The sequence below is a fragment of the Homarus americanus genome, unplaced genomic scaffold (assembly GCF_018991925.1).
Source record: "Homarus americanus isolate GMGI-L3 unplaced genomic scaffold, GMGI_Hamer_2.0 scaffold74, whole genome shotgun sequence".
In the NCBI taxonomy this organism is placed as follows: Eukaryota; Metazoa; Arthropoda; class Malacostraca; order Decapoda; family Nephropidae; genus Homarus; species Homarus americanus.
Window position 1 is genome coordinate 1568427 of NW_024716951.1, and position 19989 is coordinate 1588415.

At 40.9% G+C, this 19989-nt stretch overlaps 1 protein-coding gene across 4 annotated transcripts in view; it reads left to right on the forward strand.

The window, feature by feature from the left end:
- Nucleotides 1–990: 990 nt before the first annotated feature.
- Nucleotides 991–19989, forward strand: part of LOC121858598 (ralBP1-associated Eps domain-containing protein 1-like) — a 38945-nt gene continuing 19946 nt past the window's right edge. For 2 of the 4 annotated variants that reach the window (XM_042355101.1, XM_042355102.1), the window contains exon 1: nt 992–1268. In XM_042355101.1, coding sequence (XP_042211035.1) covers nt 1119–1268 — 150 coding nt within the window. In that variant the 5' untranslated portion in view covers nt 992–1118. Of the gene's footprint in view, nt 1269–9093; nt 9148–19989 lie in introns of those variants that run through there. The other 2 variants (XM_042355103.1, XM_042355105.1) reach the window with 2 other exon arrangements.

Genomic DNA, 19989 nt, shown 5'->3' on the forward strand with positions numbered 1-19989 from the left:
ATAACACCACAATAAACTTGAATATAAAGAATTGTATTATTTTACTTTACGTTTATTGTTATAGGTTATGTAGAGATCAAATTATTTTAAAAACTTGGATTATAATTAAGTTACCCATATAAAATAAACATTTTCTTTTATTCTAACCATTTCCGTTTTCTACTACACAGAGACTCCTCCATAATCCCTAATAACAAAAACATACATTACTACCTTTCTTTACAAAACCTAACTCATATTTAACATTATCACATATCTCAGTTTATCTCATAAATTCACATGACTATCAATAATAATCTCAACCGCAGGAACGGGGAAAATTATAAGAAAAAAGTTAATGAATCATCTCAGTTTATATTAATTAACTAACATCATTAAACTCATCATATACCAGTACATTATCTCATTTATTAACTAGTGTATAATATCTCAGCCAGTTATAATCATATTTATCTAGACACTTCTTTAGATTTATTAGCTAAGCTCCGGCCATGAATTAAACTACACAAACTACACAATAATTCTTTTGGTGTTATTAAAGGACCTTGTTTAGATTTATATTATATTTTCTTGTATATACACATTAAAGACTGTGAGGAGGAAGCTTCATTAATTTAAAGCTTTAGTGATGCCTCTTAGTGGTGCCTCCCGGGTCTCTCTCCACCACAGCAGAGAGCAATGGTGCCAGGTGAGAACAAATATATATACCACATTTACCATCTTTAGCTGTAAATCTCAAGAAAGTTTATAATTTATAACTATACTGTAAATAATTATACTGTAAATAATTCTAAAAAATGACGCCATATCATTTAAAGTTATTAATGGTGTCGAGGTATTATAGTTAATATACCTGGACACCATCAATATAAACCAGTAAAGATAAAGAACTTAGGTTATATATAAGAGTTATATTACCAATTAGGATAAAAATAAGTAGATAAATAAGATAAATTTTAAACATTGCGCCATAATAAATAAATGAGAACCAAGTTTTAAGTTTTAAGCTGCAGCAGTTGTCAACATGTCTGAGGGTCTCCTGTTAACAACCTCTTAATACTCTAATGACCTACTAGTTGACAGTGATAGGACTCCATCATTAATAGTGAGGGTTAATAATGGAAAGTTTAACGTTTACAGACAATGAAACGAAATATTATGGCGATTTATTTACACATTTGGATAGTGAAGGATCTGGGATTATTCCTGTTAATCAAGTCCATGAGTTCCTGAGGGCCTCTAAACTATCTACAGAAGTATTAACTCAGGTAAGTGTATATACTAATGAGTTAAAGAATACCTGGTCTTATCCTCAAGTCTCTGAAATAAGGAGAATGTTCCTTCCTCGGGTCAAGGTCTGGCATTTACATGGTCTTTAAATCTCTAAAGTAACTAAACATTGTTACTTTAAATATTAGAGTAATTTTATGTTAATTATGTAGTTAAACTGAACAAGGAGCCATGTGGAGTGAATTTTTTTTTCTCCTTTAAAAACTGTAGAAGTAAACTTGATAATTGATGACTGTTCTGTTCCTTATCCTTAGCATTAACTTGAAATATATATAGATGATAAAAACTTTCTAACCATGAAAAAATGATATAAAGTACACCCAAAATATATTGTGCTTAATATATATCACTACTGTACCTTACCTACCTAACTTAACCTACAACCTACCCTACGTAACCTAACCTAACCAACACACTTAACCGGACCTATCCTACGTAACCTAACCTATATTACTGTAATTATTATGTATGTATTGTAATCATCTAATATAACATGATAAAACCTTTCTAAAATTTCTGAGAGACAAGAACATGGTGGATGCGGTGACCTCATCTGCATCACCCCGACAGATGTTAATAATCATAAAAGTAAAAATAGGCTAAACATGTTCTTCGAGCGCCTTTTTTGCCATTTTCTCGAGGTAAGATAGCTTTTATCATCTATTGAGAAATTACCTCAAGTTAGTGCTAAGTGTGAGGGATTGTCGTCAAGTAATACTGAAAAATTATTTGTTTCCTCAAGATGTTCCGTGGGTAGCCAACCTGGAAGTGTTCCTGTTTATGGAAAGGACGGTGGGAAACGTTCATTTGTATCGCTAAACTAATATTATGAAAATTGAAATCCTTTAAAGTATTGATATTTAGTCAGTTTAACCAAGGATAGGCGACAAAGCCATCAGATGCTTATGTATGAACTAGAAGTGTTAATGTCTCTGTATGTAATATTACTGCTAACGTAAACAGTTGAATCATAAACAGAGCTTCGTTGTTTTGCACCGAGCATTTTTATTTATGGAAAAACCAGGAGAAAACCCAAAATATGAGAAGTGCTATTCCTCCACCTCATTTGGTTTATACTTGAGGTAACTAAGAAATAAGTTTTCTTAGAGATACCATTCTCTTATGCCAATAACTTGGTTTCTTCACTTGACAATATTGGAACAGTTGGCAAGAAATAGCTGCTGGTATAGATGTCCCACTACTCCTGACACTACCAAAACAAAACTGTCTGAACAAGAAGTATATACTGTAGATATAGTTCTCATTAGAAGGACCAACTGTACACAAATTTGTGAGCCACACGTGTAAGTCCTCACATACAATGAAAAAACACCAAAAACTTTGTGTGATATACCAACTAGAAAAATAATTAATAAAGAAGTCAGAATTACATGTATCACAAATTTATAAAGGTACGACATGCTTTATCTTAATACATATTGATTATATATCAGTAGTACAATATACAGTACTGTACAGTATATTACATTTTACATATTGTTTGCCACCTTTCATTTGTTGATCTTTCCATTACACTTTATAGAAGAAAACTTTTTACTGTTATAAAATTGTCAAATCAAGTGGTGAAACTCCAGTCTTTGATTTCTATCTTTTCAGTAAAACTCGGTCTATCATGACCCACTTTGTGTTGGGGTCATAAGTGAGGTTAAAATACATTTGGTTATTCAAGTTGCAATTCAGTAACATAATAATAATAATAATAATAATAATAATTAACGGTTTATTGAAAGAGCTTGGCAACCAGAAGGCTGAAAATATACAGTTACATATTTGGGGAATGGGTTACGAATTACAAATAATATACAAGTAACATGAGTGACACAAATAAGATATATAATAATTAGATGGGGAAAAGCTCAAACTACAGTTCATTTCAACATAGTGACAGTGCAAGGAGTAGTGTTTACTGGGAGTGAATACACTGATTTATTACAAGTTATTGATAATTTTTACAATGGTTGGGACTGGGCTGTTCTTATAGCGATCAGTTCGTGCACGTATGAGCTGGATGCGGTTGTGGTGTCGAACAGCAATTCTCGGACTAGGGATCTCAGGTGGTAGTAGGAGCCGGTGTCGAGGATGGTGTAGAAGCTTCTTACCAAATTTGCAGATGAGGTCGTGGTGATGGTCAGTGAGAGTCGAAAGGGTCAGTGTGTTGAGCGCTTCTTGATATGTGGAGTAGGAAGGGGAGAGAATAATCTTGCATACTATAGATACTAGCAGTAGTCTGCTTCAGTGAGTATTTTCACACTTGCCAGTGGTCAGTACCATCATTGAGGTTTTGTGTTGCATTTCCCTTACAACTACATCACTACTGTACCTTCAACCACTGCCTACACATCTTTTTTACTTTTCAAAATCCTTCACAAAACTGATTTTGACATTAGCAGGAATGAACCACCAATTACTGCCAACATTCAGTTGTTTATTCTTTCTTGAATTTTACAGTTAAAAAACAGATAAGGTCACTTTACCACAGTGGTAAGGGTGTGTAGGTAATTAGGTTTTGGAGAAATATCCCCATAATCTGTATGCATAAGGTGGTTCCATAGTTGTGAAATTTTATTAAAGTACCGGTACACTTCAGTACTCTAAAAACATTTTGGAGTAACCATGACAGTAGAGTACAGTATACAGTGCATTAAAGTGGCACACTTGGAGTGAAACATTACTAAAATAAAGAATGAGTCAGTAATTTAGAAACCACTGTACTGTACCAACAGAATAGAGTTATTATTAAAACTTGACATTTGTTTTGTTGATTTTGTTCTCAGCTGGACAGATCTTGTATTAGAGGACCATCTACCTACTTGTTGGATAGGGAGCTTGTGGTACTCAGATATCTTCCACTTTATAATACAGGATATTTATCTTTTACTTTACCAGAAAAGTACCGTACCCGTTGACACGAACACTGTGTAGCCTGCCGGTAGTTGAGAGATATGACTTTCTTCTTTAATTTAGGTACAGAGTCTATGTTTAACTTACCTGCTTCCCCTATAGTTGACCATCAAAGGAGATTACACCCTTTGTAGTAAATGTTTTGTGTTGTGATTCAGGTGAGGGTGTTGTAGCAGTCACAGGTGGGATATTTAACTGCAAATGAGGCAACACTCATGCTGTGTTGTTGTCTGTGGTTGGGGCGTGACTGTGGACATGTGTACGGTTTACGCTTGCTATAAGGTTACGGCAAGGGATCACGTTTCAGGAAGATTGTGGGCAGCTAGCTATTCGGATTTTTGCTTTGTGTGGTGGTACCTGTAGTTGCTCCAAGTACTATACCATACTGTATTCCGGGGGTTCCCAAACCTGAGGTCGCGACCCCAAATGGGGTCGGGAGGCTCATTAGGTAGGGTCGCAAAGAGGTCATGGGGTCGCTGGGGTCCATTGGGTCTGCCAGTGAAATGATTTGGGGTCGCACTGGATAGTTGACAACACTGGATTGGGTCGTGCTAGAAAAAGCTTGGGAACCCCTGCTGTACTCAGTAGTTATGCAGTTTGTCTGAAATCAGATTTTGTACCTTTTTTAGATAACAATACAGCTGTGATATGGCTTTTTTTTATATAACTATCGCATACAGTACACTGTATTTATATTGTTGTTCTTTCTCTTCTATTAAAATAGGCTTAAAACTTTATGAACCATTGAAAAATTACCAGTGATATTTACAATGCTGTACAGTATACTGTACTGTACCATTTACTCTAGTAATTCAGAATTTATCAGAAACTTTTTTAAAATTTTTATTTCTATTGTTTATTATTTGGAAGTCGACTCAAGTATTATGTATATGATTACATTAAACAATAATGCCGCATGGGATGGATGCTAAGATGGAAATTCCATATTGTTCCTCACCATCTTCTATAAGATGCAGATTATCCCTGAAATTGAATAAGTATACAGTACCACCATGATTATGAGAGGAAACATTAGAGTTTAGATTGTAAGATCACTTACATGGGAAGACAGACAGAAGTTTTTGATTAATTTCTGGTAAACAGTTCTTTTGGGGGCTGATTGTGAGTCTGATATGTTCTTAGCTGCCAGCAGCATCAAAATAAGATTAACAGATAGTATTTAAATCGCAAACATTCCTTTTTCCTCCAGAAATTTTGAAAAGGGCTGACATATTTCAAAGATTCCTGGGGAAAACCATGCAGTGTTTGTGCTGAGGGACATGGATAGGGAACTTATCCCTCGTCAAAGCATTCCCCTTCTTTGTGGAAATTTTTTTTTCAGTTCCCCCTTACATCATTTTATAAATTGGAGAATCAGTACTGTAGACTGTTAAATTTCTATTTAACTTTACCTGTATTTTATTTGTCGAGGCACTTAACCAACTTATCTAATAGTACATACTAATGTTTAACCTCCTACAGACTTTATAGTACAGGTAGTTCTGCTATAACGCGATAATTGTGTTCTTGTAAAATATCGTGTTATAGAAAATCGCGTAATAGAAATAACAGGGCTTATGGAGAAAATAGGGTTAGGTGCAGATTACTCGAAATCGAAAAAATTTAGTAGTTAGCCTAACACAAAGGATAGCACAGTCTAAATAAATGTTACATTCATATCTAATAATGAAATCATACAGTAAATGTAACACTTTACTTGATGGGGGAGAAGGGTGATTTTGAGGTTGATAAAATCGAGCTTCTCTTCAAGTGTTATATCCTTTCTTTTACGATCATCACCGGGAATTCTATCACCAGAACGCTTCTTGTTGATATTCTTCTTTACTATATTCACAGTTAATACAGTGGGGTATGCTATAACGAACGGATCCTACTACGAATATTCCTATAACGAACGGTTTTACCTATAAAATTGAGAATGCTATAACGAACGAAACTCCTACAACGAACATTATTTAATTTTTTTTTTCTAATTTATTGTTTTTTTATTACAAATATTAATGATATTCTTTATTTCAGGGGTTTAGATGCATATTTATGCACTTTTTTACAATTTTTACAATTTTATATTATATTTTTCAGTGTTAAGTGGTTGTATTTGGGGGCCTGGAACGGATTAATCCTATAACGAACGAATGCTATAACGAACAAGGTTCTAGAACCAATTAGATTCGTTATAGCATACCCCACTGTACCACAAAATTGGAGAAATAGTAAGCAAAAATCGCGTTATAGCAAACAAGCGTTCGCGTTATACAAATATCGTTCCTAATTCATAAATCGCGTTAGAGCAAATTCGCGTTATCAAAACACGCGTTATAGCAGAACTCGCTGTACAGTACTGTAGTTTCAAGATGAGTTAGACAAATACAAGTGTAATGGTTTGTGGAGTAGTTAAGTACAGTAGACTGGTGGTCATATAAATAATACCAGGAGTACGTACGGTAATAATAACAAGATCAACAAATGAAAACAGTACAGTACATATTGCCAGGGCAGGTGTTTAGTACAGTACTGGGCGAGACTAATTTTTAATGGAGTTGAGTGTTCTGGCGACTCTTGGTGAGTGCTTGTGGAACTTCACGTGTCCGGAAGTATATAGTTGGTAAAGGTCCTTTGTCAGAAATTTAATGATACCTTCAGGCACACTAGCTACAGAATAAAGAAAAACACCTGTAGTCTTTTTAATTAATAAATGTTTAGTGTAATTAGGTGTATTTCTCGAGGGTTTAATGAATACTATAGTGAAAAACATCAATGAAAGACCAGCTGACTGAGAAAACACTTAACTATTGGGGAAGTTATTACTGAAGCCACAAACACTGAGAAATGACATGTCCGATGAGGTAGGTCCTCTCTCTCTCTCTCTCTCTCTCTCTCTCTCTCTCTCATTCTCTCTCTCTCTCTCTCATTCTCTCTCTCTCTCTCTCTCTCTCTCTCTCTCTCTCTCTCTCTCTCTCTCTCTCTCTCTCTCTCTCTCTCTCTCTCTCTCTCTCTCTCTCTCTCTCTCTCTCTCTCTCTCTCTCTCTCTCTCTCTCCTCTCTCTCTCTCTCTCTCTCTCTCTCTCTCTCTCTCTCTCTCTCTCTCTCTCTCTCTCTCTCTCTCTCTCTCTCTCTCTCTCTCTCTCTCTCTCTCTCTCTCTCTCTCTCTCTCTCTCTCTCTCTCTCTCCCTCCCTCTCTCTCTCTCTCTCTCTCTCTCTCTCTCTCTCTCTCTCTCTCTCTCTCTCTCTCTCTCTCTCTCTCTCTCTCTCTCTCTCTCTCCTCTCTCTCCTCTCTCTCTCTCTCTCTCTCTCTCTCTCTCTCTCTCTCTCTCTCTCTCTCTCTCTCTCTCTCTCTCTCTCTCTCTCTCTCTCTCTCTCTCTCTCTCTCTCTCTCTCTCTCTCTCTCTCTCTCTCTCTCTCTCTCTCTCTCTCTCTCTCTCCTCTCTCTCTCTCTCTCTCTCTCTCTCTCTCTCTCTCTCTCTCTCTCTCTCTCTCTCTCTCTCTCTCTCTCTCTCTCTCTCTCTCCTCTCTCTCTCTCTCTCTCTCTCTCTCTCTCTCTCTCTCTCTCTCTCTCTCTCTCTCTCTCTCTCTCTCTCTCTCTCTCTCTCTCTCTCTCTCTCTCTCTCTCTCTCTGTGTGTGTGTGTGCTGGAATTCCAACTAATTAGAAGTTAATGTTTTACAGTAAAGCATTGCTGCTCCTCAACACCTCAGGTCTCTAAACACGGTGTTATTGTTTGGTAATTACACAAATCATCACCACTTAAAATACAACATTGATAAAATTATGAAGTGTTATACCTGCATTGGTTAATTGTGGTCACATAATGGTGCCACGCGATGATTAGAACTAATGTACACATACATACATACATACATACATACATACATACATACAAACACTTTTATGAGTAATTAAATATTTATTGCATCTCGATATAACAAAAGATACTGTGTATTAGGATGTGCTATATTTATTCATAGTTTGACTAAATAGAAAATAGTGACAGATAATGGTGGCACCTGCAACGTGTGTCAGGAGTCATTATAATTAGTGACTACAGTTTAAAGAAGTGTTCATGTCCGTAATGTTAATTGAAAATATAATGAAATGTGAGATTTGATAAGTGAAATGATCATGTGTGAATATTTGTCTTCATTCACCTATAAATAGTGTAACTTAATGTTTGGTGAATAATTTGTGTCTGCGTATTGTTAGGGACGATTATCATATACCATTTAATGTAATGTTTCAAACACACACACATACACACACTATAGGATGCACCAGAAAGGGGAGTGTGAGTGTGGTAAGGGGATACAACATTGACCAAGATTACCTGTAGACTGAGGTGATGCAAGTGAGATTTTAAACCTCCTTTAAAGATACTGTACAACAACTTTATGTGGGCCGGGCGTGATACGTACCGTGAGAGAGAGAGAGAGAGAGAGAGAGGGAGAGAGAGAGAGAGAGAGAGCAACAGTTAGCGTCCATAAACACAATTTGGCAATGTGGCAACCAAGCTACCAGAGCCAATAGTTGCCAGCGACATTACTTCCATCAGATTTCTCGCGCGTCTTGTTTTTATATAATTATTTTTTCTTTAGTAATGGGAAATTCTTTAAAACAAATATTCTTGTATTTCTTTTGTTTTTAAGGTGAAATATTTATTAAAATGTGAGTATTTCCTCCTCTGTATTCTTCTTGGTTCATATTTATTTTGAGTGAGTGGATTTATTGCATAATTGAGTGGGTGGGTGGGTAGGTGGTGGTGGGGGGGGGGTGAGTAGATAATACAGTCGTTTAGGGGTCAGTCACACTTGATGGCCAGTCAGTCAGTTCAGTTAGTGTTGAGGTTTACTTGTGTCAGGGAGGTTACCCAGTAGGAGCTCTGACCTGACTCTTGTTACTGAACTGGATTCGATTGTTAGCAGGTAATGTTGTTTTAATGAAGGTTACTAAGGTATGTCACGTGCTATTATTATTATGTATATGTGTGTGTATGAGTCAGGTGTATTCTTTAGGTATAGCTAGATACGCTGAGGGGCCATCTTGTAGAGGTATACCTAACCTAACCAAAAGGAAGCAACATGCACACGCCTCAGGGTAAGAGTATGTTGTCCACTTGAAATCGTGAATTGGTGATAAGCGGAGGTCGTTGTTAGGGAGATGAGGGGCGCTCTATTGTCATGTCATAGAAGGAATTGTCTGTGCCCTGAGAAAGCCACAGCAGTGTGTGTGTGTGTGTGTGTGTGTGTGTGTGTGTCAAGCTCCAAGTCATGCGGTCTTCTAGCCTCACCCCTATCCCACTCTCCCTTTATTCCACCTAAATGGCTCCTCCACTCCCTTCCCCTCTCCTCTCACCTCCCTTCCCCATCCTCTCTCACCTCCCTTCCCCATTCCCTTCACTGCCCTTCCCCTGGGTATAATGACCATGCCCCACCCCCTCCCTCCCCTTCTAGCAGCTACCATGACCCTAGGGTAGCACGTGCGTGTCTACAGCATCATCGTCACCTCCGTCCCTCCCTCCCTCCCTCTCCTCTCTCCAACTGTCCCCCTCTCCTCTCTCCATACTTCTCTGCTTCCCTTTCTTTCCCTGCTGCCTCCCCCAGGTGACGGTGTGTGTGTGTGCTGCTGACTACGCGCTCCTCTGATCAATATCTGTCACCCCCCTTAGTCTACCCTCTGTTTCTCCCTTATTACTCTCTCTCTCTCCGTATCGATATAACTGCAGCAGCCACCAACCCACATCACGTGACTACCCCCCCCCCCTCCTCGATACAATCTAAGACCAATTTAATTTTGTTATCATTGAAGGATAATTTTATCTCCAAATTGCTCGGCGTGTTAGGGCAAGGCGGCGTTGTCCCCTGAATCGTTTCGTTGACTTTTGGCTGCGTTGATTTTTTTTTTTTAGACCGTGTTTAGTTACTTCACTGTACATCTTTATTGATGCTACTGTGTGAGATTGTGTTTCTGTTAACGGAGCTCCGGTATTGATAAACGATCGCTTGCTTACTCATGTTTTGATCCCCGCAAGCAAAATTATGAAGGGGTGATTGCTGAGTCTCCATACGTGTTAAAATATAAATGGTGTTGTTGTGGGTTATGGCAGGATCTTGCTTGGGAATGTTGGGCTAGGTGGTGTTGGTGGTGGTGGTGATAGTCTTACTTTTAACACACACGGATAGTCTTGGGGAGAGGAGAGGCCCCATATACCATTTAATGTTTTCGTTCATAGTAATAATATCTTGATCCAACCGACTACAGAATATAAAAGGGATTCGGTGTTAATCTTGTTGGTGTGAATTGATCTTGTATATCCTTGTTTTATCCTTAAGATACATGTTGTGTTCCTGTCGTATCGGGAGAGAGAGAGAGAGAAGGGGGGGGGGGATGCTTGCTGCCCATCCTCGTGTTTGTCTGTCTGTGTGTTCGGGAGTTGTGGAGGTAATAACTTGGTACGATGGAATTTAATCAGATGTTGTAATTAGATGTATCTCAACAAGATCTCAGACGAGTTCCTTAATCAGCATTTTTCTGACACCGACGGCCAGGGAGACGAACTTATACCTGCAGAGTCCCCATACTTGTATCATCTGTTCCTACATTCAGTGCCTCCACACTTAGCCCATCTCTTGCCCCCACACTTGGCCCATCTCTTGCCCCCATACTTGGCCCATCTCTTGTCCCCACCTTGGCCCATCTCTTGCCCCATACTTGGCCCATCTCTTGCCCATGGCCATCTCTTGCCCCCCATATTTGGCCCATCTCTTGCCCCCACATTTTGGCCCATCTCTTGCCCCACACTTGGCCCATCTCTTGCCCCCACACTTGGCCCATCTCTGCCCCCCCATCTCTTCCCCCCACACATCTCTTGCACCTTGGCCCATCTCCACCTTGGCCATCTCTTGCCCCACATTTGGCCCATCTCTTGCCCCCCCATTTGGCCCATCTTTTTGCCCCACTTGGCCCATCTCTTGCCCCCACTTGGGCCCCCACACTTGGCCCATCTCTTGCCCCCACACTTGGCCCATCTCTTGCCCCCACATTTGGCCCATCTCTTGCCCTCACCCACACTTGGCGTCCTCACCCCACGTTAAGTTCCCACACTTGTATCTCCCTACATGCACGCTAGGCCACCCCCGCCCTACCCTACCCATGGGAGTGTCCCCTGGTAGGTGTGAGTGCAGTGGGCCTGCCTGATCAATATGTATCCTCCCTGCCTGACTCAGTAGGTAAACCTCCCCCTCTCTTCTCTCTCTCTCTCTCTCTCTAACATAGGCTAAGGCTAGCGGCCATACGAGAGAGAGAGAGAGAGAGAGCATGAGACGATGGTCACGCGACAGCCCGCCCTTGTTGCTACCATAGTCTGCCCCCTGTCTGGCTGACTGTCTGCATGGCTGTCTAGGTGACTGTGTTTGGGTGTCTGGCTGACTGTCTACACGGTTGTCGATGCGACTGACTGTCTGCTTGCATGGCTTCCAATGTTGGTGGTTGTTTAGTTGACTGTTAACTTTTTTGCGGGTAAATTGTGAAGGAGTAAGTTTGATAGATCAAGTTGGCACTGGAGGACGAGTGTGAGGTACAGTAAAGGGAAACAAAGCCCTTGAGTGTGAGGTGTGAGGCTGACCACCTCCAGGACCACTGAGGACTGGCAGCCGGTGTCGGGGTGAGAGACCGATGGCATGTTATACATTCTGGCAAAGGAAACAAATTGTGTAATATAGAAATTTAACCGTGCGAGCTTTAAGCGTTCTTGGCAGGCGTGGAGGCGAGGGTTGTGTTACAAGTGGTGCAACAATGTTCATGTTGAGTTTCCTGAAGACAAACACTACGTCAGGCTCATCTATATTACAGAGGTGGTGACGAATATATATATATATATATATATATATATATATATATATATATATATATATATATATATATATATATATATATTATGTACAAAATTTAGTTTTGCAATCTGTTCCCAATATATTGCTGGACGCTGGTCGGACCCAAGAGCAAGCACACAGAATTCTTTGCTCTCGTGTTTTGGGAAAAACAAGAACTTGTAAAAATAATACAAATGATAATAATAATATTATTATTGCCATTTTTACAATAATAATAATACTAATAATTATTATTGTATTATGAGCTATTATTATTTTTAACACGACACGTTCAGTAATGTTCATTTTTATGTAGCCGGTTGTTAGTGCTGTCTCATAGTTTGAAGGTCACCAGTTGTGAAAATGGTTGACAGGTTTTGTGTGTGGTACACGTGTGAGGTGAGGGTGGAGGAGTGTTGTCCTTGGGTCGATGTCTTACCCTCCCGCACACTTGTGTTTACTGAAGGGCACCTACTTGTCTACACTATATAGGCCCGAGGGCTTGTCCTTCCTGTAGACGCTCTGCCTGGCTTCCTCTCCTCCCAATACAACTCCTGACGTCAGAACTACTTCCTCACCTTCGCAATGCCACGAAGATTGCTGTCAAAATGGCGTCTGAATTACTCTGGGACTTTCTTGTAAGTTTAGTTTAGGCGTTTTGGTAGGTTTCACACATGGTGTTCTTTTACCTGTGGGCGGGTGGGTGAGTGGTTGGGTGTCATTTTTTACCAGTTACACACCTTGAAGGGGACTTGAGCCAGGGGAGTGGACACCTTGGTCAGTATCATGGGGACACGAGACTGGTTTGTCCTGTTGATTGCCAGGAGAGTGACTGGCATATGAGGGGGTTCTTATGGCCGCGTCCGTTACAAGTACTGTATAGTATATGTAGTAGAATATAAAATAAACCCGCGTTGTCTCTTGAGTTTTGTTTTTCTTTCGTGATGTGTGGGATGTATTGAATGTCGTATGCTTAACATGTTCAAAACCGCATGTATGTTTGAATGAAAGTATAAATCCTTGTGAATGGTGGCACTGTTTGGCTGTGTGAATTTTTTCCGACGCGTAATAAACTTAGCTACTGTGTCCTCGTCTACAGGTCAGTGTGTGTGTGTGTAAAGGGAGGCATAATGTATCTATAACAGGTAGTAAAGTAGTAGTAAGGGCAAAATACACAATATCAGGTGATGGTGTTTTGAGCTGACTGACCGCTGTAGCAAGTGAATAATGGCTTGTGGTGAACATGTTGGTGGTGAGGTGTTGCATACTGGCCTCCACGACCTCTCTCTCTCTCTCTCTCCGAGCTTTATATATAATCTCTGTGGCTCTCCCAGCTCCTTACATTATCACATTATCCTGTTTCGGGTTGTTATCATCCCCCCCTCTTCCTCCTCCTATCAGCTGCTTCCACGGTCGTAACTTTTTCTCAATTCGTTTTTCGTCTCTCTCTCTCTCTCTCTCTCTCTCTCTCTCTCTCTCTCTCTCTCTCTCTCTCTCTCTCTCGTGTCTTGTTGCACCTCTCATCTTTAAGGCCATGCTTGTGTTGCACCATTATCATCCCTTCCTTCCACACCCCTTTTGTATATCTCTCTCTCTCTCTCTCTAGATTAACACTGTTGTCTCCTGAGTCATATACCTTTCACGTCTTGCGTCAGAGTCTTGTGTAGTGAAGATGATGAGTCCAGCAACCTTAATTACAGGGGGGCATTTAGGGCATCACACAAGAAGACATAGAGACACTGTACTCGAACCCCTACACTTTCCCCAAACAGTAAAGTGAGGTGTTACATATTCGCAGCTGGGTGGTAACGTAACATCAGCGACACACACACACACGGGAAGTGTTTTGACATTCTCTTCAGTTTTGGTCTTGGGTAGAAGTTTCGTCACGGGAGAAACTTCACAGTAGAATAGAAGTCGCAGATTATATAGGAGTGGATAGAAGAATGGAATACAGTGTAAAGAGATAGATAAACAAAAGTTGGACAAACATTAAAGAAAGAAAGAAAAAAACATGATAATATTAATGAATGAGTCGGATATGTTACGCCCTTCACTGTTTCACTTCCCACCCTCACCTTACCCCCCCTCCCCACTTACCCCTCCCCCACCTACCCCCCCCTCCCCCTCCTCCCCTCCCCCCCCTACCCCTCCCCACCTTACCCCCGTCCCCCTTACCTTCCCCACCTCCTCCTCCCACCTACCCCTCCTTACCCCCTTCCCCACCTACCCCTTCCAATCCAAAATATTGTGCGTGCATTAATGATGACTTTTGACCCTTATAAAATGGTCTTGGTTTCGTGTTGATTGGCCCAGAATTGAAAGAAAGACGTGTGTGTGTGTGTGTGTGTGTGTGTGTGTGTGTGGACCCCTCCAAAAAAGGTTGGTTGTGTGGGAGATCAATGAGCATTGTTTATCCCGAGTTGGTGTATTATAATTGGATCATCTTAAGCTTATCCTTTCATTCCTCAGCTTAATCCCCTGATGATTAAACACCCTAACATCAGCCGGATTTATTCATTTACTCATACTCACAATACAATATATAATATGGATTTCCTCCCGTCAATTCACATAAGCGATCATCACTACCACCGCCCTTCCCCTAAACCGATATACCTAGCAGTCTCATCCTTTTACCCATATTATGATACTATTAATAGATGATACAACTATGGGTTAATAGAGTTACAAAGTTTATTATGTCACTACAAGGATTGTTGATGGTGTGAGATAGCAACAGGTGTGGTGAGGCGATTTGTTTGACGGAGCTACAAGGTTTTAATTGTTCGACTGGTATACGTCAACCTGTACATTAATACTCAGTAATGTATGAGACTTGACCTGATTGTAAGGGGTGGAGATTGTGATTGATGTCTTGTGGTTAATTAGTACAAGAATAGATGTTATGAAAGTACTGTAGATGTTAGGTCAGCCATTTCATCTATGGACTGTAAACAGACGCTATTCAGTTTATTTTCACCGGGAGTTATAGATCCTCTTGTGTTATAATATTTAGTATCGTGATTTTATACGTAACCTTATATTAATAGTTGTTGATGGTACTATGGAGTGGTTACGTCTGTGAGTGAATTGATCGGGTGGCGTCACTGTCCTAGAGCCCGGGCGTTGCTTCTGCTTTAACGCGCTTGCTGGTGCTGGCCAGGCTTATTGCGGGGGTCCTGTAGGGGAGGGGGGTCACCTGCCTGCCTGCACTGGGGTGGATGGGGCAGAGTGGGGGTTAAAAACATGAGCACACCACCCCAGTGTTGCTACCCACCTACAGTATACCTTGTCTCACACACACACACAGGACCACAGTGTTAATAACCGCGCCATTAACAGCATCGTCATCATCAGGTGTGTCCATGTCTGATACTTTCTCATATTTATATATTTCTCGTATTTTTGGTTTATTTTCAGCAACTTAATTCTTCCTTGTAAACTTCGAAACTAATAAAGTGTGGTGGTGGGGGTAGTTGTGTGGCGTGAGGTTAATGTGGTGGTAGTGGTGTGGTGGTAATGGTGTGTTGGTGTAGCCCGCTTCCGTGTCGTGCAGCACATAACCAAATTTTTGTTTTGGTGAGTCTCCGTTCCGTCCATGGCAGTCAGTTGTCAGACCCAGTTGTGACTCAGTGCAGCAGCCAACCAATACGGTCCTCTCACTGTCATTTCCTATGCATGTAGCTAATAAAAATATGTTCATGTTTATATTAGGCAGCGTAATGGTTCGAAGAAATGATATTGTGAATCACCCTCGTCTCATTATATACGCCCTCAAACACACTCGTCTCATTATATACGTCCTCAAACACAGTCGTCTCATTATATACGCCCTCAAACACAGTCGTCTCATTATATACGCCCTCAAACACACTCGTCTCATTATATACGCCCTCAAACACACTCGTCTCATTATATACGCCCTCAAACACACTCGTCTCATTATATACGCCCTCAAACACACTCGTCTCATTATATACGCCCTCAAACACACTCGTCTCATTATATACGCCCTCAAACACACTCGTCTCATTATATACGCCCTCAAACACACTCGTCTCATTATATACGCCCTCAAACACCCTCTCATACATTTTATGCATTATACATGGATGAGTCTCCTTGGAATTACAGTAAGTAGCTATGCCCTCTATTTATTGTATCAGATCCGTTCACGAGTACAGTATGATGTAATGTATGGAGTTGTGAACTGTAATTTTAGCCCGGGCTGTATACTGTAGGTTATATACTGTATATTTCGAATATGCGCTGGCCCAAAAACCATTAATTTTAGATGTACAAACTTAACAGATTATTATTATTATTATTATTAGTATTAGTATTAGTATTAGTATTAGTATTAGTATTATTATTGTTATCATCACATGGTATTTCCTACTGACATGTAGTTTAGCCAGACACCTTCTCTTGAGTCCGAGCATTCAGCAGGTTTTGTATAAGGTCCAGGGCCGGATTCAGGAGTGGGCAAAGTGGGCAGCTGCTCAGGGGCCTCCACAATCTGGGGGCCTCCACATTTTACAATATTTTATTTATTTTGTTATTCATTTGGATTATTTTTATTTTCATTCTTTAAAATTCATGTTTATCTATTCCATCACGTCTTCAGTCATGTCTCACTTTTGTGTGTGTGTGTGTGTGTTGGGAATTTGTACACTATCAATAAATATACAGTTAATTAAAAATTTCTCAATGTTCTAATTTCCTCAATATAACTGCATATGGCTTCAAAATTCTCCAAAGAAGTGTTCAAATTTCAAAATTTTCCCAGGGGGCTTACAGCGCCCCCCGGAACTCCCAGATGTTTAGGTCACTTCACTCGCCACCCCACCCTCTTGGGTAGTTATAATGAGGGGGGGCCTCCACAAAGAGGCGGCCCATGGGCCTCCACAGGTCTAAATCCGGCACTGATGAGGCTATCTCACCTGGACAGGATGTTAGTCCACACAAGAGGTTTTACCACTTTAGGCAGGTGTACCTGATACTGTAGCTAATGAGTGTTAGGGATGAAGACACGAGGACCTGTACAGGGAGGGAATCCAATCCCTCATTCAGGTCGAGATTCAAACCCTTGATTATTCACTGATTTAGTGTGTGTGTGTGTGTGTGTGTGTGTGTGTGTGTGTGTGTGTGTGTGTGTGTGTGTGTGGGTGTGTGTGTGTGTGTGTGTGTGTGTGTGTGTGTGTGGGCTGTGTGTGTGTGTGTGTGTGTGTGTGTGTGGGGCTGTGTGTGTGTGTGTGTGTGTGTGGGTGTGGGTGTGTGTGTGTGTGTGTGTGTGTGTGTGGCTGTGTGTGTGTGTGTGTGTGTGTGTGTGTGTGTGTGTGTGAGTGTGAGTTTCATTGACCGCAGTGAATGTTCCTTGTTCGACCGCAGATATAACGTGTTTTCCCGAAAGTCATGTTATGGTGATGGTGGTCGTGTATGAGGCGACAGATGGCGACTCGAGGTGTGAATGAATGAATGAATGGATGACAGAAATTGATTTTGTGTTTGTATTATTACTTCTTGCTGCCATGTAGACGTGATTTTCGCCCCTTCCTACATTGCAACACTGGCAAAACGAGAGAGAGAGAGAGAGAGAGAGAGAAGAGAGAGAGAGAGAAGAGAGAGAGAGAGAGAGAGAGAGAGAGAGAGAGAGAGAGAGAGAGAGAGAGAGAAGAGAGAGAGAGAGAGAAGAGAGAGAGAGAGAGAGAGAGAGTTTTAATCTTAGACACACTGGATGGATGGATGGGGGGGGGCTGCAGATGACTCATAGGGTGGATGGGTGAGTCACGTGATGGGGGAACAGTCATGTTTGTGTGTGTGTGTGTGTGTGTGTGTCCACTAGCTAAACCCAGATCACACACATGATGTAACACACTAGTGATGTAAACTGATAGTAATAATAACTAACAATAATAATAAACTACAAACTATCTGCCAGCTGAACTAAAAAAGGCTTTATGTTTATATATGTTTTGCATCAGGGGAGAAAATCATCATGTGTTCGTAACCATAGGAACCCGAGGCCAACGAGAGGACAATTGAAGCTCCTGTAAGTCTCCTGAGTTCCTGGTTAGGCACTTCTCTGGCTTAGTGTATCTTAAAGTTGCCAAATCATACGAGAAGTAGGCAAAACCTTACGAGAAGTAGCCAAAACCTTACGAGAAGTAGCCAAATCATACGAGAAGTAGACAAAATCTGATGAGAGGTAGCCAAAACCTTACGAGAAGTAGCGAAACCTTACGAGAAGTAGTCAAATCATACGAGAAGTAGCCAAAACCTTACGAGAAGTAGCCAAAACCTTACGAGAAGTAGCCAAACCTTACGAGACGTAGCCAAAACCTTACGGGAAGTAGCGAAACCTTACGAGAGGTAGCCAAAACCCTTACGAGAGGTAGCCAAAACCCATGAGAAGTAGCCAAACTTACGGAAGTAGCCAAACCACGAGAAGTAGCCAAACCGAGAAGTAGCCAACCATACGAGAAGTAGCCAAAATCTTACGAGAGGTAGCCAAAACCTTACGGAAGTAGCCAAACCTTACGAGAGGTAGCCAAACCTACGGGAAGTAGCGCGAAACCCCGAGGTAGCCAAAACCTTACGAGAAGTAGCCAAACCTTACGGGAAGTAGCCAAATCATACAGGGAAGTAGCCAAACCTTACGAGAAGTAGCCAAAACCTTACGAGAAGTAGCCAAATCATACGAGAAGTAGCCAAAATCTTACGAGAGGTAGCCAAAACCTTACGGGAAGTAGCCAAATCATACGAGAAGTAGCCAAATCATACGAGAAGTAGGCAAAATCTTACGAGAAGTAGCCAAAACCTTACGAGAAGTAGCCAAATCATACGAGAAGTAGCCAAATCATACGAGAAGTAGCCAAAACCTTACGAGAAGTTGCCAAAACCTTACGAGAAGTAGCCAAATCATACGAGAAGTAGGCAAAACCTTACGGGAAGTAGCCAAAACCTTACGGGAAGTAGCCAAACCTTACGGGAAGTAGCCAAACCTTACGAGAAGTAGCCAAAACCTTACGGGAAGTAGCCAAAACCTTACGAGAAGTAGCCAAAACCTTACGGGAAGTAGCCAAACCTTACGAGAAGTAGCCAAACCTTACGAGAGGTAGCCAAAACCTTAACTGGGCACCATCCGAGGAAGTTAATTATAGAGATTTTACTGTTGCTTCTTATGTCTCTACTTGGTAACATACAGCAGTGATGTTAGTGAGTCTTGCTAATACAAAAAAAAATACAGTATAGTTGTATTATTTTGTAGTCTGTATATTCCGTACAGTACAGAGTATGTTCGAATACCTAGTTACGTGTGTGTATTATATTCATTCAGTATATTTAATAAAGTGTGGAAGCAAAAACCGAGGAAGTAACTCTCAGATGTGATTGGTGGCCACGTCTATATGGGCCGCCACCTGATTGGCTGCTTGGGAACGCAGTTTATACGCGGAACGCAGTAAGGAGTCCATTTAACCAAGGTATAGCGGGTTGACTCACTCCTGTCCGTGTGTGTGTGTTGGTCTCTGGCTAAAAAGGACATAGTCTTAGACACAGAAAACACCAGAGTTGAACGAGGACTTTAGTCTATTCATATGTTAAGTGCATACATGGAATTTAGTACCCCTCCTCCCTCTCACAAGATGAAAGGCATCCGTAGAATCGGCAGTGTAAAGAAAGACGAGCAACGAAATTGGTCCCCGGGCTGAGGAAATTGAGTTATGAAGACGACTTGACTAGACTACCAAAGATTCTATCATGGTGTTCCGTAGAGGTATATGATGGAATAAGGGCCACTAGGGTATATACTGCAAAATTAACACACCTCTTAACATTACCAGCGGGCACAGGTTTGTATGTAAATTGTATCTTAGTCATCTGCACAGGAAC